This window comes from Carassius auratus, chromosome 40 (genome assembly GCF_003368295.1).
Source record: "Carassius auratus strain Wakin chromosome 40, ASM336829v1, whole genome shotgun sequence".
Taxonomy (NCBI): domain Eukaryota; kingdom Metazoa; phylum Chordata; class Actinopteri; order Cypriniformes; family Cyprinidae; genus Carassius; species Carassius auratus.
Genome location: NC_039282.1, coordinates 1,160,836 through 1,186,799, shown reverse-complemented (window position 1 = coordinate 1,186,799; position 25,964 = coordinate 1,160,836). Strand labels below are relative to the sequence as shown.

Genomic DNA, 25,964 nt, shown 5'->3' with positions numbered 1-25,964 from the left:
TTAAAATACAGTGAACAAATATTTTGGTTTGCTGATATTCTGAAATAATAATTATAAACAATACAGAAGTAATTTGATGAAGCGCATTTGTTATTTTAAATGTTTCAATTCCAAGTTCAATTTATCGAGACCAACTCTACACACTTATACTGCACTCTAGCAGCCTATAACCACTACATTTGTCTGTAATGAAAACATAAATTTCTATTTCTATTTGAAATGTAATGCTTATTGCTGAACAAAGTGTTGATTTATTTTTGCTGCGTAAATTTAAGAGACTGCAAACTCACCAAGCTATGATTTTCTAGCCTATAACATATTTTACAGTTGAGCTATATTTTCAAAATAAAGATTTAAAATAAAATTTTCACTATATACATTTACATTTAAAGACAACATTTTCAGACCTGATAATCACAATTTTAAAATTCCATAATATATCCAGGAAAATGAAACTTGTTCACTTTCTCAACAGTCAGAAAATGATATTCTATTGTCTCAGTTCTACTAATAATCTACTGCCTCTGCTAGTATTAACCAATCAGAATACACACTGTACCTTTACATATATATATATATATATTTCCATTAAGTGATCAATATCACAAAGATTACTGATCATTGATGATCCTGGTTAATCTCCACCCATCAGCATCCTGGGTTTCTCCTCTGGACATTTTTATTTAACTTGAGCATAAATCACTTCACCAGACCCAGCACCTAAATATATATATACAAATTAAAGGGTTACTTCACCGAAAAATGAAAATTATGTCATTAATGACTCACCCTCATGTCGTTCCAAACCGAAGGTGAACGGAGGTCTCACGGGTTTGGAACAACATGAGGGTAAGTCATTAATGACATAATTTTCATTTTTGGGTGAACTATACCTTTAATTCAAAATGCACGTTTTTAGTTTTTATATACAGTATTTTATTTTAATCCTCAATTCTGTTTGAGGCTTGTTTAAGCAGTTTCTTTTGTGTGTACTGTGACTGATGATTTTAGTTTGACTCACCTCGATCTGTCTGCAGCTTGAGTTTAGAGTAAACGCAGTCAGAACTCTCAGGTTTATTCTCTAAAAGATGTCAACAGTTAATATCATTAGCTGTATGTCCAACAGTGATATGAAATATCAATATATTTATAAACTCTCTACTGCTAATATATGTTAGTGAGTGGTCTATTTTCATACAGAGAGAATAGTTATATTATTTTAAAACAATAACAATCAAATTATTATTTTGTATCGGGTAATTTCACCGTTCACAGCCACAAACTGACTTGTAGGAAAATGATGTGGTGATTTTTGCTACTGTTATGATCATAACATCATAAGAGCAGATACTTTTATTTCAGTTTACCTTTGTTTTCTTTCTTTTTCTTCTGTTTCTTTGTAGATTTCAGTTCAATCTCAGCATAGGTGAGTTCAGAAGGTGCACTTACACTGTCTACAATGAGGAAAAAACACTTGGTTTAACTGGATTTGCTCTGCAGATATCACAGTAATAAAAAGATGGACTTAAGTTCTAAAATATGTTATTTACCTGTGCTTATGTCATTATCAGCAGTTGCATAAATAGCTGCAGTAGAGTTATAAATATGAGCAGTTCCTGTAATAAATTAATTACATTAATTGCATTACATTTATTGATTTCCAATCACACACACACACACACACACACACACACACACACACAATATGTGTGTAATATTATATATATATATATTAAGTTAAAAGTTACCCATACGTGTCTTCTAAAGGTTTAGGGGTATAGATTTATGGGTAGAGGGTAAAGACTGACCAGACAGCAGTGTCTTGTCTCGCACTTCTCTCTGGTTCTGCTCTGATGTCTGACTGAGGCTCTGCTGTTGACTGACAGTAGAGGGAGACTGAGATCCTCCACCTACACAAACATAACATGTCTTTATTGGCATTCAAAGGAACCTTTTCTATGCACAAAAAGCTCTTCGTAGTAAAAAAAAGAAAAAAAGGTTCTTCTGTGTCATCGCTGTGAAAACCCTGTTTGAAACCTTTATTTTGAAAAGTGCAGCTGAAAACTGCTCAGAAACCTTCTAAAATCAGCCGACATAACAGCTTCACCAGGTTAGGAGACCAGTTAAGACCAGAGAACCATCTCAGGCTGTTGTGGGATAGAAGCTCACAAACATTAGAAACAGAGCTAGTATTTGCAAATGTGCTATGGAAAATTTATCTAACCTTTGTTGTTTCTGTAGCGCCACATCAGGACCAAGAAGACAATGATCAAAAAAGTGATAGTCAGTCCTGCAGTCACTCCAATTATCATGGGTTTATAAGACCTTGAGTCTGCGGAAGCTGAGATATATTTTTAAATTTAGATTAGTGCTGTAAAGTCTACAGAAATATTTCAATAGTGTTTATAGCTCTTACACTTATCCCTGACTGAGATCCAGCTCTTGGGTGACTCTCCTCTCGTCGGGTGTTTGCAGAAGTAGAAACCCTCATGTGACTTTGAGACAGTGGTGATGGTCATCTCTGTAGTTTGATTCTGGATGAGTGATCCATCTTTATAGAAATCAGCTCTGAGGTTTGCTGGGGTTGTGTGTTGATATAAACAGCGCAGAATCAGATGATCTCCTTCAGTCACAGGATGAACAGGACTCTCCAGAATCACACCAGCTACAGAAACAGAGCAAACACACACTGATCACATCAATAGTTTCATTATATAAATGATTACTTTTTTGGTACCACTTCCTCGTTGAGTGTTTTTTGTCCACTGATGATTAATCAACCTGTTTCCTGCATTGATTGTAAACTGAATGTAAACTGATTAAATACAGAAACACAGACTCACAGTGTACAGTGATATTAACAGGATGATGTTTCTCTCCAGATTCAGACTCACACCAGTACACTCCAGTGTCTGATGGGACAGTGACTCTGAATGTACATGTAGATCCTCCACGTAATGAACAATCTTTCAGCCGTCCAGCGTCTGTGTATCTTCTCACTCTCCATCCAGTAGAGTTACTCTGGTCCTTACAGCTCAGAGAGAGAGAGACAGATGTGAAGTGTTGAGTTCTGCTGGGACTGACGCTCAGAGAGACTGGAGGAGAAACACCTGAGAAGACAATCACAGCTTCAGTTTCAGATTTGAGTATAGAAATACTCTTGATTAGATATGAGCCGATAGTTTAACTCTGTTTGAACTCACCAGTGACCCACAGCAGCTGTGTGTTGCTGAACGGTGTTTTATAGACTGATTTCTCTCTCTCTGCTCTGCACACATAAACTCCTGTGTGATTTAGAGCAACAGAACTGACCGTGTAGTTTCCTCCTGCTCCTCTGCTGCTGTCTGACAGCTGATCATACTGATCTGGAGAACCAGAGAATGTTCGGTTTTACAGTGTATCCAGTGTAATTAATCTAATGAAATTAGTTAATTGCACTCAAATAATAATGAATATTCATTGGACTTAATTTAACTGTTAGAATTTACAAAGGTTTCTATTATGTTGGTTTTATAGTGTTACTGTTGTGGTGAAGAGTAGAGCCTGTGGTTAGGCTGAGGATGGACAGCAAAAGACTAAATTTGAGTGTATTTCCCCACGTTATATGAGTTGTGAAAGATAAAATTTTGAGTGAATTACTCTCTTTTTATAAGTTGAGGAATATCAATATTTATAAGATAACTGCACTGTTAAAAATTGCTGTAAAAAAATGGCCACATTTCGACAGTAACATACTGTTTTTAATTAAAACAGTGCATTCTGGGTAATATTTATCGTTTTCGAGAAGGTAGCCTGCTGCTATATATCGTAAATTAGCAACGTTCAAAGTCAACACTCAGCGGCTGTGTTTCAAATCACACCCTACACCCTCATCCACTATTCCCTACATGAGTTTACTAATATAGTCCACCTGATAGAGAGAATGAACACTAATGAGTGAATTCAGACAATGATCAACAGCTGCTGTTAACCATTAGAATCACTGAAGAAAAAAGAAACAAGACACACACAAGAACTACAACTGACTTCAGCCACAGCTTAAAACGAAATCAACCGAAGATGTATACAATCAACAAACAGCTTTACCAACTTCACTCATTACTAACCAGACTGACTTTATTTCTTTCAGATCAGAGATCAAAAGATCTTATTGAGAATTACAGAGATGTAGATGATAATGTTAGTTTATTTTAGCATCACCATTGCGGAGATCAGTGTTTGCTTTAGTTGGGCTCCTGACCCTTGAACTTTGTACTTTAAATTTTGTTTCATTGCTGTATTTGTATCTTTATGGTACATCTGTTACTGAAATATTAATTTTGAAAATCAAGTGATTTTGGCCGTTTCTGTTAGGCACGATCTAATAGAATGACTGAAAGTGTTACTATAGTTGTTAAATATTAGTTTGGTGTTGCAATACTTGAGAGAATTACACTTTTTTTTTTTTTACATTTTATGATAATGAACCATAATGTGATAATCTGAACATATTTTTTAACAACAGTTTGAGTTTTAAATATTTTGGGCAGCAGTGTCCGCAACACTTAAAGAGAGACATCAACAATCAGCATATGAATCTCAACAATGGTGATAATCAAAAGGTTTATGATGCAATGCATGCTGGGTACCAGCACAGGATAAAACTCATCCATGACTCCCAGCATGCGTTGCAGCATGAATAAATTATGATGCTGAATTGTTCACTTATTTTCTTGAATTCTTATGTGCTTATAATTTTGCATTTGTTTTAAGTTTTAGTAGCATGTGTTGTGATGTTCAGAATTGATCTGTTCATTTATTTTGTGGATTGTCACCATTGTTGTGATTCATACGCTGATTCTTGATGTTTCTGTCTAAATTTCAGCAAAGGTTTTTTTTATTTATTATGAGTGACATTTTCTTAACAGTCTTTCATAACTTATGGCTCAGCAGTGTTCCTTCTTATGCTGTAGTATCAATATTCAATAAGAGAAGAGACACGGGATTAGATCAGAAATAATAGTATTTGTTCTTGTCAATCTATAAACAACAATATCAGATTTTTTTTCTTCTGTGTATTTTTGTTTTGCTATAACAAGTTCCAAAGGCGCATTGTTACAGCATGAAAAAAAAAAAAAACCTTAGTTGTTGAAAAGTCACGTTCAAGAGCCCAACTAAAGTAAACACTGATCTCCATCATGGTAGTGAAAAAAAAAACACCTAAACCTATTTAACTCTCCATAAATTCTTCTGTAGACATCTGACAGAAATAAAGTCAGTCTGGTTAGTAATGTGAATCTGGTGAAGCTGTTTTATGAGTTGTTTAATCAGATCTTGAGAGATTTGATGTATTCTTTTATTCAGTTGATTTCATCTAAGGCTGTGGCTGAAGTCATTTGTAGTTCTTGTGTTTCTCTTTCCTTCAGTGATTCTGCAGGTGTTTATCACTTATGCTCAATCATCAATTAATCACAGAATTATCTCATTAACTTCACTGATTCAGTGTTACTCTAACACTCTGTAGTGTGCACACATTATAAGTGTTCATTTAAAACTGAGGATTTTCTTGTGGGGTTTAAAGGGTTAAAGATTTAAGATGAAGAAAAAACAGAATGAAACATTATTTAACAGTAATAAACTGTAATTAATTTACAGGAAACAAACTGTAGAAAAACAGTTATTTACTGGCACCCCTGCTGCCAGTAAATAATGGGTTTTCTACTGTTTCTTGCGTAAATTAATGGTTGCCAGCAAAAAAAAGTGTTTTTCTACAGTTTTTTGCCGTCAAGTCAAGGAAAAACAGTAATATACTGTAAAATGTAAACGTCAGATTTACCAAATGAAAAAAAAATTAATTTAACTAAAATATTTGTGAACATCCATAGAAAAAAAATTAGGCAAAGTCATACACTGATAATGAGAGTAAATACTGAACTTGACTGTATTAATGTGTGTTTGAACAAGAGAGATTGTTTAGTTTAATGTAGTTTTGTTGTTCACCATTGTGCTGTAGAGTAGAGCCGGTGCTTCAGTCAATGATGAGCCACAAATTCTGATTTTCTGCTGTTTTATATAAAGGCAGTAAATGTGGAGTCGCTGATACAGTGATGATCTCTGTGTTAAGTACTTCAGCACATACATGTGTGCTATAGCTGACAATGAGCTGCAGTGATTTGAGTAAAAATCATGTATTTATTTACTTTATTACTGCACATTAAGTGTAAGAAATATTCCTTCTCAGTGGACTCAAATGAAATAAGTTCATAGTACTAACATCGTGGGAATGCTAGTTTAAAAACTCGAACTGTTTGAAGCAGTGGGAGTTAATTTCCATGGTAGAATCTACAGTAAAATACTGTTAAAAAATAAGAGTGGTAAATTAATGGTTAAGAGCTGTAAATTAACAGTACTTTACTGGCACCCCTGCTGCCAGAAAATTACTGTTATTTAACGGCAAAATTTTTTACAGTGTGTGTTAATTTAAGGCACCTGGAAATGTAATTTTAAATTTTATGTAAACTTAAAACATTTAAAAACATCACTTAAATGTTTTATGTAATCTGTTACAAAATATTTTTTGAGTTGTGTGAACTTATTAGGGTTTACAGTGTATTAAACTGGTATTTTGGGCTTGAATCAAATCAGCTAATCAGAAGTTAGCACATGAAGCACATTATAACTTACCTGGTGAGACAGTTAAAGTGAACCAGCTGAACGTCCAGCCTGTAGAGAAGCTGTGAACCTCACAGATCAGAGTCACTGGATCTCCTTCAGTCAACCAGTTCTGTGGAGAAACACTTAAAACTGCTCTGGGATCTGAAACAGAGAAATCACTCATTAATAACATGTTAAACTTGTGTTTGTGTGTGTGTGAAGAGATGATGAACCTCACCTGATACTGTCAGTGTAACTGCATCACTCATTTGTGACCAGCGTGATCCTTCTGTCTCTGATCCTTCACAGCTGTATTTACCTGTGTCAGACTCAGTAACAGACATGAATGTGTGTTCCTGTTGATAACTTATAAATCTGACTGAACCTACTTTATACCAGTTGTAGCTCCAGCTAGTGACTCCTTCATCATATATGTCACATCTGAGAGTGACTGTATCTCCTCTGAACACATGTTGAGCAGGTGTCATTGTCACTTTGGGTTTTGGTCTTTCTGTACAATGAAAACAATTCACAGTGAAATAATATAGTAATTTAATACATACAAATAATCAAATGTGTACTTTGATACTTGCCGTATATTGTCACTACTACTGGTTTACTGTAATCTGTGTGGTATCCTCTTCTTCGTGCTCTGCACCTGTACTGTCCTCCATCAGAGACTTTCACACGACTGATTGTTTTAGTTGCAGCTTCAGTAGATTCAGGGTTTGAGTCTTTTCTCCAGAGAAACTCCCATCCATTCTGTGACTGAATCAGCTCACATCTCAGAGTAACTGAGTCTCCAGTGAACACTGAACTCTGTGGCTTAACAGTCAGAGTTGGTTTAGCTAGACCTGTCAATATATCGTCAGTGTTTTCAGCAGAAGATCACTGGTAAATCATTAGTGCATACTGATTTCTAATAAAATGTAAGAAATAAAGCTGCAAACAGCAATTACAGGAACAAGTTTAGTGATCATTCCCTCAGTTCAGTGCAAAGAGTTCAAGGACAACAAATGTGCAAAGACCATCAGACGGGTTTCTAACACAATCTTTATGTTAATAACCCAGAGTTTGAGCTTCTGTGCCACACAACTACATCTACAGCAGCAGTCAAAGAGACATGTTAACAAAGTTTTGTTTACAGCAGTTTACAGTAAAACTCAAAATGGCAAAGAGGTCAACAATAGAAAAAAAAAACTAGTATTAATTCTGAGAGCTTATTTAACTTATTCTGCAGAGATACATCACAACTACTTTCTTAGAGTGTAATTTGGTTATGTTGAACCATAAAAACAATCTTTTGTGAAAATAAAATGAGGAGGAAATATTTTGTCTGATGATCAAGACTGCAGAAAACATCTTCCTCATTTTGAGAACAGGATATGAATTCTGTTTTTAGCCAAAATATTCAAAAGAGTAAGCACAAAAAAGACCAACACGAGTTTGGGATTTAGTCCCCAAAAAATCTGATCACTTTTTAACAACCTAAGAAGCACTTAAAACTGCTCTGGGATCTGAAACAGAGAAATCACTCATTAATAACATGTTAAACGTGTGTTTGTGTGTGTGTGAAGAGATGATGAACCTCACCTGATACTGTCAGTGTAACTGCATCACTCTTTTGTGACCAGCGTGATCCTTTAAATCCGTCACAGGTGTATTTACCTGCGTCAGACTCAGTAACAGACGTTAGTGTGTGTTCCTGCTGATCACTGAAAACACTGACTGAACTTTCTTTATACCAGCTGTATCTCCAGCTAGTGACTTCTTCATCATATACGTCACATCTGAGAGTGACTGTCTCTCCTCTGAACACATGTTGAGCAGGTTTAATGGTCACTTTGGGTTTTGGTTTTTCTGTACAATGACAACAGTTCACAATGATAAAATATGACAATAAAATAATAATAATAAAAATAATAACACAGTTAATTGCAAAACACACATGCAGATTAAATACAACAGATTAGACTGAAATGTTGTCTTTGGCTGTTATAATCACTTATATAGTGTCTTATGAATCATCTGAAGAAATATGTTTGCTGTGTTTTGTCACTGCTATTGTTTCATTGGTTAAATTTCTTCCTCTAATCACAACACACAAATAATTTGTTAAAAAGGTGTATTTAAAATCATTATAAAAAAAATGAATAAGTACATTTTATTGAGTAAATTTTAATTAAACAATATGCAGTTAATGCATTTAGCAGACACTTTTATCCAAAGCGTCTTAGAGTGCATTCAGACTGACAATTTACATCTATCATGTGTTCCCGGGGAATCGAACCCTCAACCTTACACTTGCTAATGCAATGTTCTATTTGGGACGCTAAGGCTGTGATATTAATGTTTTCCACTAGATGGCGCCATGGGATTGATTTTAACCCAAATGTTCTTCGAGAAGTTTTAATCCTTATGAATAGAAAAAAACGTGATGATCTACTTCATTTGCATAACTATGGTGCACTGACAGTTTAGTTTTATATAATTACAGTACACTGAAAAAAGTAATAAGTAAATTTACTTAATTTTTATTTGGCAAGTTTTTGCACAAGCATTTTTCAAGTAAATCTAACACATTTGGAAATTAAGTAAATCTACTTAACTAAGTTAAGTAAAAAAAATAAATAAATAATAATAAGTACATTTTACTGAATAAAATTGTATTAAATAATATTAAGTTAAAGCAGACACTTTTATCCAAAGCGTCTTACAGTGCATTCAGGCTAACAATTTTCACCTATCTTGTGTTCCTGGGGAATCGAACCCCCAACCTTACGCTTGCTAATGCAATGTTCTACCACTGAGCTACAGGAACACTTCAAGATCTTGTGAAAAATAAGTGAAAATTTCACTTACTTACTTTTTTATTTTGGAAAAGTTTTTACACTAATAAAAAGCCCGAAACAGATATTCTAGAAATTTCTAAATGTAAAATAATTTTTTTCAAAACAGTTTTATCAAATGAGGGTAAATAAGTCTCTCACTTCTGTCCCTTTAAACCAGTTTACAGCAAAGACAGCACGAAGGACTGGATGTACATGATAAATATTCTGCAATTAAGAAAACAGACAAAAGAAATAGCACTGTAAAACCCGATAAGTAAACTCTACTCAAACCGTTTGAGTAAATAGATTGCCTTGATTTAAACCATGCAAGTTTTAAAACTTTGCATTCAAGTAATTAAGTGATTAACTAAGTGCTGATTGTGAATAAGTGATGAACAGCTGCTGTTAACAAACAGAATCACTGAAGAAAAGAGAAACACAAGAACTACTACAACTGACTTCAGACACAGACTTAGATGAAATCAACTGAAATAAAATACATGAAATCTCTCAAGATCTGATTAAACAACCCACAAACAGCATCACCAGCTGCACTTATTAATAACCAGACTGACTTTATTTCTGTCAGATGTCTACAGAAGATCTTATTGAGAATGAACTAAGGTTTAGATGTTGATTTATTGTTTCATTTGAAGTAACCATGTTAGAGATCAGTGTTTGCTTTAGTTGGGCTCTTGACCCTTGATTTCTGTCTTAGTCTTTTCTCTGGCTGTTATAATCGTGTGTTTCTAAAACACATTTGTTGTAACTCAAAAGCCCAGAAGAAATGCCGTCAGGTGTTAACCTGTACCTAGGTGTAGATGTTATACTTTATATAGGTGATCTATATATCTATAATCTCTCATGAAGTAGGTGTAGTGTAATTAGTAGAAGTGATTCTAGTAAAAGTGAGATTAAGAGCCAGTGATTCTGTGGTAATCAGTTAATATAAAAATTACTTTCTAAACATTTTTGTACACATAAATTTTTATTCTATGCCAGTAGTTGGTTAAACACAGACATCAATAATCAGAATATTAACCTCTACAATGGTGACGAAAAACATGCTGCAATGCATTCTGGGTACTATTGTAGTACAGAACTCATCCATGGCTCCCAGCATGCTCTGCATGATGTTTTTTATGGTCACCATTGTTGAGGTTCATATTCTGATTATTGATGTCTTTGTGTGACTGTTTGACACCGTAGAAGACCACACTGTTTGCAAAGTCATTCAGATTAACTGATTATCACAGAACTACTTGCTCTTAGAATTACTTTTACTATAATCAAAATTACACAACACATATTTCATCAGAGACTAGACTGTACAGTTCAATATTTGATGATTATCATCACCGATATAAAGTATAACAACCTACACCTAGGTACAGGATAACACCTGATGGCCTTTCTTCTGGGCTTTAGAGTTACAACAAATATGTTTTAGAAACACATGGTTATAACAGCCAGAGAGAAGACTAAGACAGAAATCAAGGGTCAAGAGCCCAAATAAAACAGACACTGATCTCTAACATGGTTACTTCAAATGAAACAATAAATCAACATCTAAACCTTAGTTCATTCTCAATAAGATCTTCTGTAGACGTCTGACAGAAATAAAGTCAGTCTGGTTATTAATAAGTGGAGCTGGTGATGCTGTTTGTGGGGTTGTTTAATCAGATCTTGAGAGATTTCATGTATTTTATTTCAGTTGATTTCATCTAAGGCTGTGTCTGAAGTCAGTTGTAGTAGTTCTTGTGTTTCTCTTTTCTTCAGTGGTTCTGTTTGTTAACAGCAGCTGTTCATCACTAATTCACAATCAGCACTTAGTTGATCACTTAATTACTTAAACGCAAAGTTTTAAAACTTACATGGTTTAAATGAAGGCAATCTATTTACTCAAACGGTTTGAGTAAAGTTTACTTATCAGGTTTTACAGTGCTATTTCTTCTGTCCGTTTTCTTAATAGCAGAATATTTATCATGTGCATCCAGTCCTTCGTGCTGTCTTTGCTATAAACTGGTTTAAAGGGACAGAAGTGAGAGACTTATTTACCCTCATTTGATAAAACTGTTTTGAAAAAATAATAATTTTACATTTAGAAATTTCTAGAATCTCTATTAGTGTAAAAATTTTCCAAAATAAAAAAGTAAGTAAGTGAAATTTGCACTTATTTTTCACAAGATCTTGAAGTGTTCGTGTAGCTCAGTGGTAGAACATTGCATTAGAAAGCACAAGGTTGGGGGTTCGATTCCCCGGGAACACATGATAGGTGTAAATTGTTAGCCTGAATGCACTGTAAGTTGCTTTGGAAAAAAGTGTCTGCTAAATGCATTAACTGAATATTATTTAATTAAAATTTACTCAATAAAATATACTTATTCTTTTTTTTTTTTTTTTAGTTAACTTAGTTAAGTAGGTTTAATTAATTTCCAAATGTGTTAAATTTACTTGAAAAATGCTTGTGCAAAAACTTGCCAAATAAAAATTAAGTAAATTTACTTATTACTTTTTTCAGTGTACATAGAAATCTTTGAATTTTATGTTTAATTGTTTGTAAATCGAAGATACTAATAGTTTTATTACAAGACTTCTGCTGCTCATCAGTCTGTGGTCATCATTGCCTGGATGTCCTTTTCATGATGGGTCATACATGTTCAATATACACAGCAAAATCTCCAGTGTTAATTTAACACTCTGAGTGTGGACTCATATAAACACTGAAGCAGTGTTAAAAGTAACACTGAAGCAGAGTTGAAGTTAATGAGATAATTAAGAAGTTAATTGAGTTATGATTAAGCATTATTGAAGACACCTGATGTTAACAAGCAGAATCACAAACGAGAAAAATCACAATTTGTGTGTCACCATTATAGTGTTAAGTGTTTGCTTTAGCTGGGATCTTACTTTTCTCAAAGTAAAACTTCCATTATTGATTGTCACAGCTTTGATTCCACAATGAAAAAATCTGTATTTTCTATACATTTTGTAGGTATCCCTTGCAAGTGATTCTGATTTTTTTTTTACTAAAGAATTGTAATTTTAGGCACACACAGATAACAATAATCAACGTATGAATCTCAACAACGGTGACAAACAACATATTCAGATAAACAGACCAACTCTGAACATCACAAAACTAGATACAAAAAATTAACATAAAAACAGCAAAAATAAAATAAAGTTAGAATAAAAAGCTCATAATTTATTCATGCCGCAATGCATGATGGGAGCCATGGATGAGTTTTTATTGGCTACAACATGCTTTTTTGATGGTCACCGTTGTTGTGATGCTCACGCTGATTCCTGATGTCTGTGTGTCCAAGCAAAAGATTACTTTTTTACGTAGAACTAACTATTAAAAACATGTCATACTATGTCAGAATTGCTGGGTTGCTTACTTTTCTTTTTCACTTAATTTATGTATGCAGTAAAGAAACTTAAACTCAGGCATTCAGGTCACTCTATAACAAATAGCTCAAATCACAATCAATGGCACACATGATTGTCTTTGCTGTGGTCTGTCTGTATGATATAATTCAGTCGCCACAGCCACATAAAATCTAAAGATAATAACTGAAGGGTCAAGATCCCAACTAAAGCAAACATTGAACACTATAATGGTGATACACAAATTGTGATTTTCTCGTTTGGTGATTCTGCTTGTTAACATCAGGTGTCTTCAATAATGCTTAATCATAACTCAGTTAACTTCTTAATTATCTCATTAACTTCAACTCTGCTTCAGTGTTACTTTTAACACTGCTTTAGTGTTTATATGAGTCCACACTCAAGAGTGTTAAATTAACACTGGGAATTTTGCTGTGTAGGAGACAGATCTGGACTGATCTGGCAGATTCACTCTGTCTCTACGAAACCATGCTGTTGGAGCACATGAATGAGAGAAGGACAGAATGACAGATGCCGTTGTCTTGGTCTAATAACCATGGACTTCTCTTGAAAGATGTCATCTTGATGGCAGTATACCTGTATGTCTCTGTACAATGCCAATGACATGTAATGCTTCCGTATCAGTGTACCCTCACACATGCCAGTCACCCATTCCCCTTGCTCTGATAAACCCCCATCCAATAACAAATGTTTGCTTTTTGCATTTATCACTGGTAAAATTCTGGATGGCCCATTGATCTTTTGGGACTGAGAACTCATCTGTTTTTCCAAGTGGACTCATATGACCACATCACACATTTCCATTGTCTCTGACTATCTGAGAGAATCCATGGCATCACTGCTAGAGGTCTTCACAGTGCACCCGAGACCCGTCGACCCCGGACCCGACCCGGGACCCGGGTCTGTTTAACATTGTGTGTAATACCCGTGCGATCGCTGTTCGGAGTCATCGGACTCGAAGAACACCCGGCCTTGATCAAAGACTGCTTGTGTTTTTTGTAACTTGCAACTTGTAAAATTAGGAAAAGAAAAGAGTGAGCCAAAAAAAGTGATCTCTCTCTCTCTCTCGCTCGCAGACTCAGAGTTAATATACAAGTGCACGCACGGTATTAATGCTTGCAGACTTGACACACTCATATTTAATATATTTTAAATCAGCAACACAATCTGAGGTGAACTGTCACATGAATGTTTTCTATTACGCTCAAATTGCGTTAAAGCATTTTAGGTTGATACAGCTAGCACGCATGTGCAGTCTCGAGCGCATTTCATGTTTCGATGGCAACCAGTGAGGGACACTTCGACTGCCAAACCGCGTTTTACATTTTCTCCCATTTTTATAATATTATAAATGAACCGTTTAATCTTAAAGTTTTAGTGGTTCAGATTCAGACTCGATGCAGAGCAGAGAGCACAGACAGAGATCAGATGATAATAAATAAATAACGTCAGCGGCCACCAAGTTATTAAGCGAATTAACTCGAGTCAGAATGTACATGTGCACAGTAGCATTTGTCATCCGTCACCGTGACATCAAGTGGACCTTTGAAGCTGAAATAATGAGTGGATTCAGCTTGGACTTGGAATAACAAGAGGAATAACATGAATAACTTTCTTGTCGGAGGATTGTAATGCATCACAGGCAGTCAGGTACAAGGAAGAGAGACCACGGCTCTTTAAATTAGGTAAGACAAAAAGCTGTATTCTTCGCAACACTACTGGAGGTTTATTGACTTGTAATAGCAATTTAAGGTGGAATATGTGAACGTCGGGTCCAGTCGGGTCTGTGTCTTCCCGGCGGGTTCGTGTCCAGATTTCAAATAATATACGGGTCGGGTCCGGGTAGACGTTTATCGGATCTACACGGGTCCGGGTCCAGCTTTTGAAATATTAGATGGGTCCGGGTCGGTTCGGTGTAGTACATTATGGGTCTCTGTCGGGTTCGGGCACAAATTTTTGGACCCGTGAAGACCTCTAATCACTGCACAGAATTGATGTATAGCTTTCTGATGAGTCAAACCTGATACCATGACCTATTACCAATTTACTCTGATTATAGACAGTTTGAACCCTTTAAGCCCTGAGGCTTCACCTCAGTGAAGGTATTGTTTTTGCTTTGACATACACAAAAATAATGACTCATAACTCAAAAACTGTAGCAAGGAGAGTCAAAAGGATGGTATCATTTGATAGAAATCTTTCTATATTTTTAGAGAGAAAACTCTTTGCCCTCTGAATATTCTCATGTGGAGAAATAGATGATAAAATGTAAGATAAATTTGTGTGGTCAAGGGATATTTTTTTATATCTCTCTTATATTTATCTCAAGATAAATTGATCGCAGCGTTAGTTCAGTCAGGCCATGGAAGCAAGGCTGTAGACAGCTAATGCGGTCAGCTGTCGAATTGCTCCAAGCACCACCTCTCTCATATTAGACACGGGACATATATGTGACCCGTCACGGAAACCAGTGACACAAGTCGGCAGCACAACTTTCGAGCAAAATGAGAAAGAAGTTTTTTTTTCAAAATTAGTGATTTTCGTTTTTTTGCAGAATCTGTTAGTTGAGATCACAAAGAAGCCTCTCCGTGTTTGAGATAGCAGTATTGGTTTATTTAAAAGCGTACATTTTGAGGTTGAAATCAGGTTGTTTGTCGGAGATTCTAGCACGCAGTAGGGGCGTTTCATTGTCTGTCTGTATTTCCATACTGGATAAGCCGGCTTTTGTTTCTTTTGTTATTGCCCCCGCCCTCCGAGGGAAGCGTGGCTACTTATTATGCAGCGCTCTGGCCGGCTCTAGCGAACAAGCGCTCACTGATTCTGAAGACGATCTGAGCGAAGATAAAAGCGGCATAATAAGACTGTTATAATATCCCTAATCTACAACTGAGCGAAGATGACGACGAGGAAGAATGTATTGGACTGGCGTCAGATGAGTTGGACCGTAAGATATCAGAGGCTATATCGATAGTAACATCTGATGGGGATAAAGACAGAGAAATGGGGAAAATCCGTAACATTTAGAGGCAAACAGACGCACAGTGCAAACTTCGGATCTGCAAGAATACTTTTCTGTTTCTTATGAGGTGAGTTTCCATAAACATCAAAGTTTGTCGTTTTGTGTTCATTCTAAGAACACACGTTATCTCATGTTTAGTCCATGTTTAGACCTTCCCCTATCTACCTATTGTTATTAGCTAGCTCATCGGTTATCACAGAATCCTGTTAAAAAGTCCTAATGCTACACAATGAAATCAATTCACCAAGTTTTATGTAGAAAACCAGCAAATAACAAATAAAATTAGCATCAATATGTACTTTTTGTTTACATAAACATTAAAATAATAACATTAAAAATGATGGCCACATTTGAAAGATTAAAGATTTTTTTTAAAAAAAAGATAAAACTCACATATTTCAGCCTCTAAATCATTTTTATAAAAGTAAAAAAAGATAAATTACTGACATTTACAATGCACATTCTCCTTTATTATTAATAGTATGCGGTCCGATTTTTCCCATTGTGTCTGTCGTTGCTATGCAGGGGGTATGGCTTACCTAAATGAGATGTAAATGAGCCCCATTGTCACTCGCAGCAGTGAGAACTGCACAATCTTCAGAGGCTATTTCCTGCTTTTTCAGCTTTTTTGAGTGCCTACCTTCAAATGGCCACAACTTCTCCAAATATTATCAGATTTCCATGTGTTACACATCGTTGGAAAGCTTGGAGACTACACTTTCAGAATCTGTGAATAACTCAAAATGCCCCAGAACCGACTTGTGTCCCTACTTTCCGTGATTGGTCACATATATACACGTGGCACTACTGCTCAGTAAGTATGCTCAACGGCTCGCAACTCTCCCTCCCCATTATAAGCATGTGCACATTACTGTGCACCTTCTGGCTGTCGTCTTCTTTGTTTCAGATCACTAAGGCTTCCAAAAATCTTAGCTGGTGGACCTCACTGCTGAGAGACACTCATTTTCATAAACAGGCTATGGATAGACGTCCCACTGCCACATCTACATGATTATCAATGTTTGTTTTAAAGACTTTATTAAAAGTCTTAATTGTTATGCATTTCTAAATTCATGGTTCCAGGGGGTTAATGTTAAAGTTCTTGTATGTTAAATTATTCTGGGAGCAAGAACCCCCATAAGGAACCATACCGCCAAAGATAAATTGTGTTCAATATAATCAAGTAAACTTACCAAAGTGGTTCCTGTCTGAAATAGGGTAGGAGAAAAGTTAATTTTTTGGTGATGTTCTACATGATTCATTCATGTATGTGAAGTACATTTTATGGTAATATCATGAACTAATCAAAAGTTACAGCATTTGGAACCAAGGTAGCCTTTCTCTTAGTCTCTGACATTTAGAAGTTTTTGTTTTGAATTTTGAAGTTTAGTCAAAGTCCTAAATAATTACACTTGTTTTATTTTACTATGAGACCTTTCAAATTACATATGACAACGACTAACTGAGCTGTATGATGTTTCTGACATATTAGGGTACACGGCACACACAAAAAAAGATTTAATTTCTTTAATTATATATAGTTATATAAAAGATAAAATACAGAAACATTCTAGGTTTTATATTCTGCTTGCCAAGTGTTCAAAGGATATTTCCAACTGATTTCTTTAATTCATATTTTAGGTATTATTATTCACACGAAAGACGAAATGGGTTGTTTTGATTTTAGACTCATTTCAATTGTGAGAATCCGCTGTAAATAATGATATGACATTTTCCACAATCAGAACTTGTGTTATAAAATGACCAGTATAAAAATACACGAGAAAGTTTTTCGAGAAGTTACGAATAAAAACTTGTAGCATTGGCCCTTTTTTTCTTTGCTGCGCCATATGTGCCCCTGTGACCCTGTCTGGTTTAATGTGTCGTGCTTTATGAGGAATATCTATCTATCGATCTGATCGAATGAGTATGGTAAATTTTGGATTATTAATCAGAAGAATTTTCTGAAAAGAATGTGTAATTTTTCAAGATCTATGCATGTTAGGCAGGAGTGCAAACTCTGATTTATATATATATATATATATATATATATATATATATATATATATAATTTAATTAATTAATTAATATTTTGCTCAGCTCCATGTCATAATTCATTTTTATGTAATATAGCTTTATGAGAGATATCTTAGGATCTAAATTATGGATTTTCTGCAAATAATGATGTGCCTTTTTTATGATATATGATATTTCATGAGGTTACGAATGAAATCGCCATTACAGATACCTTTGATTTTTTTTGTTTTTTGCTAAGCTCCTGTGTAGTTTAATTCGTGTTATAACTTCATAGGAATATTTTTAGATAATGACGGATTATAGTGATTTTGGGCTCTTTCTAATCAGGAGAATCTAAATAATGGTATTTATTTTTGTTTTATGTTAAAGTTATGAGCAAAAATAAAAATAAAGAGCTTCATTAGAGCTGAGATATTCGAAGCTTTTAAATAATTTTTTTTGTTATTTCATTCAGGGGTTACTTACTAATTTGATTATTTTTCATGCAGGAGGTGTTCTTTCACTTTCATTTTTATTTTATTTAAAAAAAATATTATTATTATTATTATTTTGCAGCCATCAAAATTAAAATGTGTTTATATTTACAAAATATATTTAATCTTTTAAATTATTTTATTTGTATTTTTGTTAATTAAATAACAGTAAAAGTTTACAGATTGTATTGTAAAACATTTACAAAAACTCCAACCAATAATATATTTGTTATTAAATGATTAAACTTTCATCTGAAACATCACATGGTTTTCTTGTTGTGACTTTTACTCAAGTTTAAATATTTAATAACCATTTAAAAAATTATCTATTTTGTTTTTAAGTCATCAAAACAGTTGGATCATAATATGAAAGTATACTTAGATTTTTATTCGTAGTATTTTTTTTTTTTTCATTTATCTAGATTTCTCACCATCCAAAATTATGATTCAGTGAATTGTGATGGCTTTAAAACCTCTTCCCACAATATTAAATAAAGCAGTGTCCATTTTTTATACTTTGCTTTATTCCATGAGCAAGCAGAGTACGAACAATGTTTAAGTAATGATATCTGAAAACAGCACAAGTCAACAAATTAAAATGGGGGAAAAATACCAGAAAATAAATTGATAAACTATTAAAGTGACAAAGTGGCACTTCTCTGGGTTTGCATTCATTGTGCACTTAGGATGGGTTGAATGCAGAGCACGAATTCTGAGTATGGGTCATACTTGGCTGTTTATCATGTTATCTCTTTTTTTAATGAATACATGTATGATATGTTTTATAAATATTAGTCATGATAGGTTTTTGTAATATTCGGTGAAATGAGCCATTGTATACTTATCGGAAGCCAAAATCATATGTTTGAGGGACATGGAAAAAGTATTGGATTATAGTAAAGTCTTAGAATAACTTTTATGTCCCACAGAAGAAATAAAATCCTGAAGGTTTGGAAAGACATGAAAATGAGTAAATGATTACTCAGTGATTACTTGATTATGAAGTTCTTGATTTATGTGAACTATCCTTTAAGTAAAATACAAATACATTACTATATGCATGAAAATATACTTTAGATATTACTTATTTTAACTTATATCACTGGATTATAGAAAAACATGTTCTCTTTCATTTTATTACTTAGTAAAATTACACCTCCGATGATGATGTATTACTTAGAGGTTTAGTGTAATGCAGAGATGTACTTAACAAATATTTTTTTATAAAAAAATTTTGGCAGAGGTCAGTTGAGGCGACGTACTTATCACGCGTCATTTGAGGCGACGTCAGTTGAGGCGAAGTACTTATCACATGTCAGTTGAGGCAACGTCAGTTGAGGCGACGTTCCCTTCTCACATGTAAAAGTACGCGACTGTTGACTTCGGCAGGTAATCCTGTCACTTTCCACTCGCCATTCTCGGGTCCTGTCGGGCATAAGGTCCGATTACAGCTCTACGCCAGTCCACGACTGGTAGAAAAAAGGTGACTCGAGGAGTGAATTGTGGAATTACTACCCAGCCGGAATTTCAATATTGATTCAACGTTGAAACAACGTCAGGTACCAACGTGGAATTACCTTTCGATTTCACAAATTGGATCAACGTGAAATCACAACGTGGATTCGCCGTCTTACCTTAATCACAGGTTAATTACGGTCATTCTGGAGACCTTGGATTAACGTTGAATGAGGTGTTGATTTTAAAAAGGGAATCAACATTCATAATACGATGTTGTTTCACCGTCGTACCGTGCACCATGTATAAATACACAATTGTAGCTTGAATTGGATCCTAGTTGTTCATTAAATCAACACTGTACATGATAAAGGCTAAAAATCAAATGACTGGCAGCAATGGCTTTACAATCAACTTCAATAAACTACCACATGCTCAAAATTGTAAAACAGCAGTTTTATTTTGGAAACATACTGTACAAAACAGATGAAAATAATCCCAAACTTTATAGAGTAAGCGTGGATGTATTGTTAAAACATGTAGAATATAAATTAAAATCCAATACTATTTTAAGGTTTTTGTCAAATAATTTGGAATATTTTTGCATATAAATGCATATTTTTTGCAGCACTTGCAAGAGAAACCCTTGGACCTTTATGACTGAAACCAGCTGATCTTTCATTGTGGTAATGCGTCTCATTACAATTTCAATTCAATGCAATTCAAGTTTATTTGTATAGCACTTTTTACAATACAAATTGTTACAAAGCAACTTTACAGAAAATTATGTTTCTACAATATTTAGTAGTAGCTTATATAAGTGGTGACTATCAGTTTATGCTAGGGATGGGAAGATTAACCGATATGTATCGATATGCGGTCATGCGCATGCATGATGTGAATGCATCGGTAGAGAAGCAGAGGATGAATGAAATTTTGGAAGCAAATCGAGGTGCATCGGTTTTTGCAAGACGCATAAGTTTTTCTGAGATACAGCTTATCCTTTTAATACAGAATGTATTTCTTTATTTATTGTTGTCAACCTGTTTTTTGCGTATAATTTTATTCGACCTACATAAAGTAGACCTAAGCAATGGACTTGCGGATGTGTGTACTGTACACTACAACTCAATGTATCAGCTGCGCGGATGAAGCCAGTGATGCGTCTATTTTAAAACTAAAGTTTGAACACTATGGATTTTACAAGAAAGACGGACGACTTGACAAGATTTGTAAAATGTGCTGCGCATCTGTAAAATACACGGGCAGTACGACTACTCTGATATCTCACTTGAAGCGGCACCACGGTGTTGTTGTGGAAGCGTCTGCTAGTGCCCCAGCATCCCCTGCCTCCAGCTCGGACTCACCTGTAGCTACCAGCTCCAAAAGTGGTGAGAAAAGTATTGAAAGTTTTTTCCATTCCCTGCTTGCTAACAGTTCCGCGCGCTCTACGGCAATAACTGATGCTATTGCATTTTTCATCTGCAAATATATTCAGCCCTATAGTGTCATGGAAAACGAAGGTTTTAAACACCTCCTCCATGTCTTTGAGCCTCGTTATAAGATACCAAACCGAAAGCTATTCTCCGATAAACAGATTCCTGCCCTGTACGACAAGGTCAGAAGAGAGATAGAGGAGTCTCTGCACAAAGCCCAAAGAGTTGCTGTAACAGTGGACGGCTGGACATCGTGCGCTACAGCATCATATGTAACGGTCACAGCACACTACATAGATGAAGGGTGGGTTCTCAAAAACCACATTCTGAAGACCAAAGTGTTCAGCGAGGCTCACAGAGAGAATAATCTAGCCGTTTTACTTCAGGATGTTTGCCACGAGTGGAAGATTGAAGAGAAGAGGCCTGCATTAGTCACAGATAACACAAGTAACATGGTCCTGGCTGGTGCTGGTGCCAAGATGGACCCACATGTGAGATGCATCCCCCACACATTGAACTTGGCATCTCAAAAAGCCTTTAAGGTGGACAGTGTCTCTGAGCTGGTGGTGAAAGTTAGGAAGCTTGTCTCCTTTTTACAACAAAAGCCCAAGGCAACTGAAGTTCTGTGTGAAATACAGACCCAGTTACACCTGCCCAACCACAAGCTCATCCATGACGTTTCCATCAGATTGAACAGTATCCTCGACATGTTTGAGCGTTTCTGGGAGCAGCAGCCTGCTGTGCTGAACACCCTGCTGTGCAGGAAGATAAAGAGGCGTGAAGCTATGGCAAGTTTGATAGAAGATGACATGACACTGTTCCCAGAGATCATCAAATTAATGTCACCTCTGAAAGTGGCAAACACACTCCTCAGTGAGGAAAAAAATCCCACCATCTCCATTATATCTCCAATCCAAGCCAAATTGCAGAGACAATTCCAACGAGATGAGAGTGATCTAGAGGTTATTTCCCATATGAAAGATGGATTCAGGCAGGACTTTGATGGCCTTTCTTGAAGGCATTCTCCTGTGCCTCAGCACTTGACCCACATTTTAAAGACTTGGCTTTTCTGGATGACAGTGATGCCAAGGATATGGTATTCAAGAAGATAACAACAGAGGTGGTACAGATGAATGGAGAGGCAAGAACATTTAAAGTAAGATCATTATTGCAGTTTAGAACTAATGCTATATGAATATGCATTATTTTACATGTTTATGCATTTTTAAGGAAGAGGCCAGTGACACAGCAATGCTGAATGAAGACCAGGCAACAGGCACATTGTTGGAAGAGGACCAGACAGCTGAAACAGAATGCAACAAAATCCCATCCAAAGAAGACAAGACAGGTTGGTTTTAAAGGAGACAATGCCAAAAATGTACACACCCTCTGTGCAAAGCTACGTCCAGTGGACGTCTTTTTATGTCTTTGCTGATGTTGAAAAAACATCCACTGAGGAGCCATAATGAAAGTTTTTATGACGTCTTTTTTTGACGTCTTCTGTACGTCCGATTTAGACGTTCAGAGAACCTCCTTACAAGGTTAAAAACTAGTTCAAAGGTAGTCAGTAGAAATATTTTCAACATCATTTAAGGTTCATTTAGGCATAACTTATACTGTTTCTGAACCAAATCAACACTCTCAGGATGCGTTAGATTTAGAGTCATGTTATTTCAATGTAATATTCAATGCAAAGAGATATCTGTCCATCCCAGCAACAAGCGTACCAGCTGAAAGAGTTTTCAGCACATGTGGAGACATAGTTACAGCTCAGCGTAGCTTGCTTCATCCTGATCATGCTGAGTAGATATTTCTGAAGAAAAACCCTTAACTAATGGTGACTGACCAATGTGTACTATTCTAAAAGGCCACAAGGAGTCTTCATGTTTGCTTTAAGGAATTTAATTTAATTTTTATTTTACTTTATTAGCCTGTTGTTTACAGTGACATTTATGTTTCAAAGTAAAAGCATCATAACACTGCTAGTTCATGACGTAAGCTTTAAATATTCAGTGCCAAAATCTATCTTTGTAAAACTTTTCATAGTTGAAAAGTGAAATCACAATTCTTGTTGTGCAATGGTAAGCCTTCTTTTTTTTTGAAAAAGTGCAAAGATTTTTTTTTTTTTTTTTTGTATATATTGCACTTATACGTTCTGTTTATCTTGGAAATACTTAAATAATATGTGCCATGTGTTCTAAAATGGCACTCTACTGTAAACCGACACTCTGGCTCTGAGACAAAAGCCAGTTTGTAAAAAGTTATTGGTTTTAATTGGTTAATAAATAATCAAACTAATTCAATGGCACCACATCCTCTTTCACATAACCACATAAACTTGATCTAATTAGCCTTTCGCCGGCCCCTCGCACAGAACGGCCATTGTCCAATCACACATCATAGCAACCATTACTATGTGAGCAGCTCCGACAAACATTGACTCCAAGCAAGATGGTGAAGCGGTGCGCCCACGGCGTTTGTAAATCGGACCCTAGATACCTTGAGAGATTGTCTGGAGGAGCTGTGTTCTTTCCATTCCCAAAGCCGAAAACACAAGGTAACAGGTGTCTACAATGGATAAAACAGTGTGAACGGCCCCACTCCCAGTTAAATGCGTCGAACATTATGAAGCATAAATACGTCTTCCCACAATTTGAGAGAAAAACCCTGGTGAACTAAATTAGGAAGAATTACAGAAGTAGCATTAGTTATTAATGTAATTAGTTATGTTATTAGTATTAGCTGTTTTCAGAATCAGAATGTTTTATATCCATTGTTGAACATAATTTACAACTAGGAAATATCTTTGGCTTAGTTAAAGGTGCATAACGGATAATAAAATAAAAGTGCAAGAGCAAAAAAAAGGCAGAGCAAGAGCATGACTGGTCCACAAGGCTTTGCTGGTTGCATTTGAGGTACAGGTCATGAGGTTTCTCAGATTTCGCTTGAGACAGGGGAACTGAACTCACCGGAACACCGATAAGCATTAGCCTCGATAGTAGTCGTGTCTCCTTCATTGCGTATTTTTATATTTTGAATGTATTCCTCCACTACATACTGTAACCCATTTTGCCTCAATCTAGAGGATATCGCGGAGGTATTGCTCCAAAAAAGGTCACTGACACGCACTGGTATACCTCTTCCCGTCATGGCAATATGTCGCGCTGGTCGTGTTTGACCATTTGTTTGTCGGAGGTAGCAACAGTAACTAAGGGGGGCGGGGCTCGGCGAAAGGCTAATTAGCTAGTGCTGAATTATCGCATCGTATCGTGATATGGGTGTGAATCGTATCGGATTGCATCGCAAAATGCCACACATGTGTCGTTAATATAGTTCCTTTCTTACAGAAACCCCCCCAGACTGTGTCTTTTTAAACAAACAGTGTGGAATGCAGAATGTGATTTCTACCGAAGGGGACTCTAAAATGTTAGACCCAACAGCCTCGTGCATTTAGTGTGGTTGGGCTTCGGGTGATCCTTGAAAGAGTCCCAGCTCTAGGTTTTTTCTGATGCTTTCCCCTCCACTCTCTCCCTCTTGTGCGCTTTCTGAAACAAAAACACTAAAAATAAATCCTTATAAAATATAAACGTTCATTTTGAACGAATCTTTAATGTGACTCGGGAAGAACGAGTCGTCTCGGGGAGTGATTCGTTCAGTCGCGCATGCGCATTATTCTATGGGTTCTGTTATAGTAGTAGTAATTCACCTGTCAGTCAATGCAGTCTTGAGCCGGAAAGAGAATTGATTAGTTCATAGTTCGGGTCTATCGGGTTTTTGACTCGTTCCTTGATCACGTGACAGCCCCATACGATTACCCAATGCAGTCTGAGCCGGAAAGAGAATTGATTAGTTCATAGTTCGGGTCTATCGGGTTTTTGACTCGTTCCTCAATCACGTGACAGCCCAATACGTTAAACCCAATGCAGCATGAGCCGGAAAGAGAATTGATTAGTTCATCTCATGAGTCTTCGGGTCGAGTCGTTCCTCAATCACGTGACAGCCCAATACGTTAAACCCAATGCAGCATGAGCTGGAAAGAGAATTGATTAGTTCATAGTTCGAGTCTATCGGGTTTTTGACTCGTTCCTCAATCACGTGACAGACCAATACGTTAAACCCAATGCAATATGAGCTGGAAAGAGAACGACTCGACCCGAAAGACTCATGAGATGAACTAATCAATTCTCTTTCCGGCTCAAGACCGCGTTAGTTTTGCGTATGGGGCTGTCACGTGATTAAGGAATGACTTAAACCCGAAGACTTCTTGTCAGATAAGAGGTGAGATGAGCTAATCACAGACTGAAGACCCAGGTAAAGAATGAGAATTTTTTCTTTATCTCATAGCATTTTATTTTTGTATTGTTTGTAGTGTGATCAACGTTTGCGTAAGTACTAGATGTGTTGGGGAGGTAGCACTTAATATTTTAATAACATTTTGCTAAAATGAACGAAATGAACGAAATGACTCGAAAAAAGATTCGTTCATTTTGCTGAACGAGACTCAAAAGTCCGAGTCGGTAAAATGATCCGAACTTCCCATCACTATCACTTTACAGTTCAATAACGGGGGTTGGAAACAAAGTGCACAACACTATTCATTAAACACTTATTTAATGTATTCAGATGAAAGTTTACAATATTAACAAATTATTCAAAAGCAGTGTTT

General features: G+C 35.8%; 1 protein-coding gene across 1 annotated transcript in view; it reads right to left on the bottom strand.

Moving 5' to 3' along the window:
- Nucleotides 1-250: 250 nt before the first annotated feature.
- Nucleotides 251-25,964, bottom strand: part of LOC113058189 (Fc receptor-like protein 5) — a 40,736-nt gene continuing 15,022 nt past the window's right edge. The window contains exons 7-19 of the mRNA XM_026225863.1: nt 8,227-8,493; nt 7,227-7,487; nt 6,872-7,144; nt 6,664-6,795; nt 3,204-3,365; nt 2,844-3,110; nt 2,417-2,665; nt 2,225-2,341; nt 1,809-1,910; nt 1,551-1,616; nt 1,368-1,454; nt 1,022-1,081; nt 251-720 (exon numbers count right to left, since the gene is read on the bottom strand). Of these exons, the coding sequence (XP_026081648.1) occupies nt 680-720; nt 1,022-1,081; nt 1,368-1,454; nt 1,551-1,616; nt 1,809-1,910; nt 2,225-2,341; nt 2,417-2,665; nt 2,844-3,110; nt 3,204-3,365; nt 6,664-6,795; nt 6,872-7,144; nt 7,227-7,487; nt 8,227-8,493 (2,084 nt within the window). The 3' untranslated portion in view covers nt 251-679. The remainder of the gene's footprint in view (nt 721-1,021; nt 1,082-1,367; nt 1,455-1,550; nt 1,617-1,808; nt 1,911-2,224; nt 2,342-2,416; nt 2,666-2,843; nt 3,111-3,203; nt 3,366-6,663; nt 6,796-6,871; nt 7,145-7,226; nt 7,488-8,226; nt 8,494-25,964) is intronic.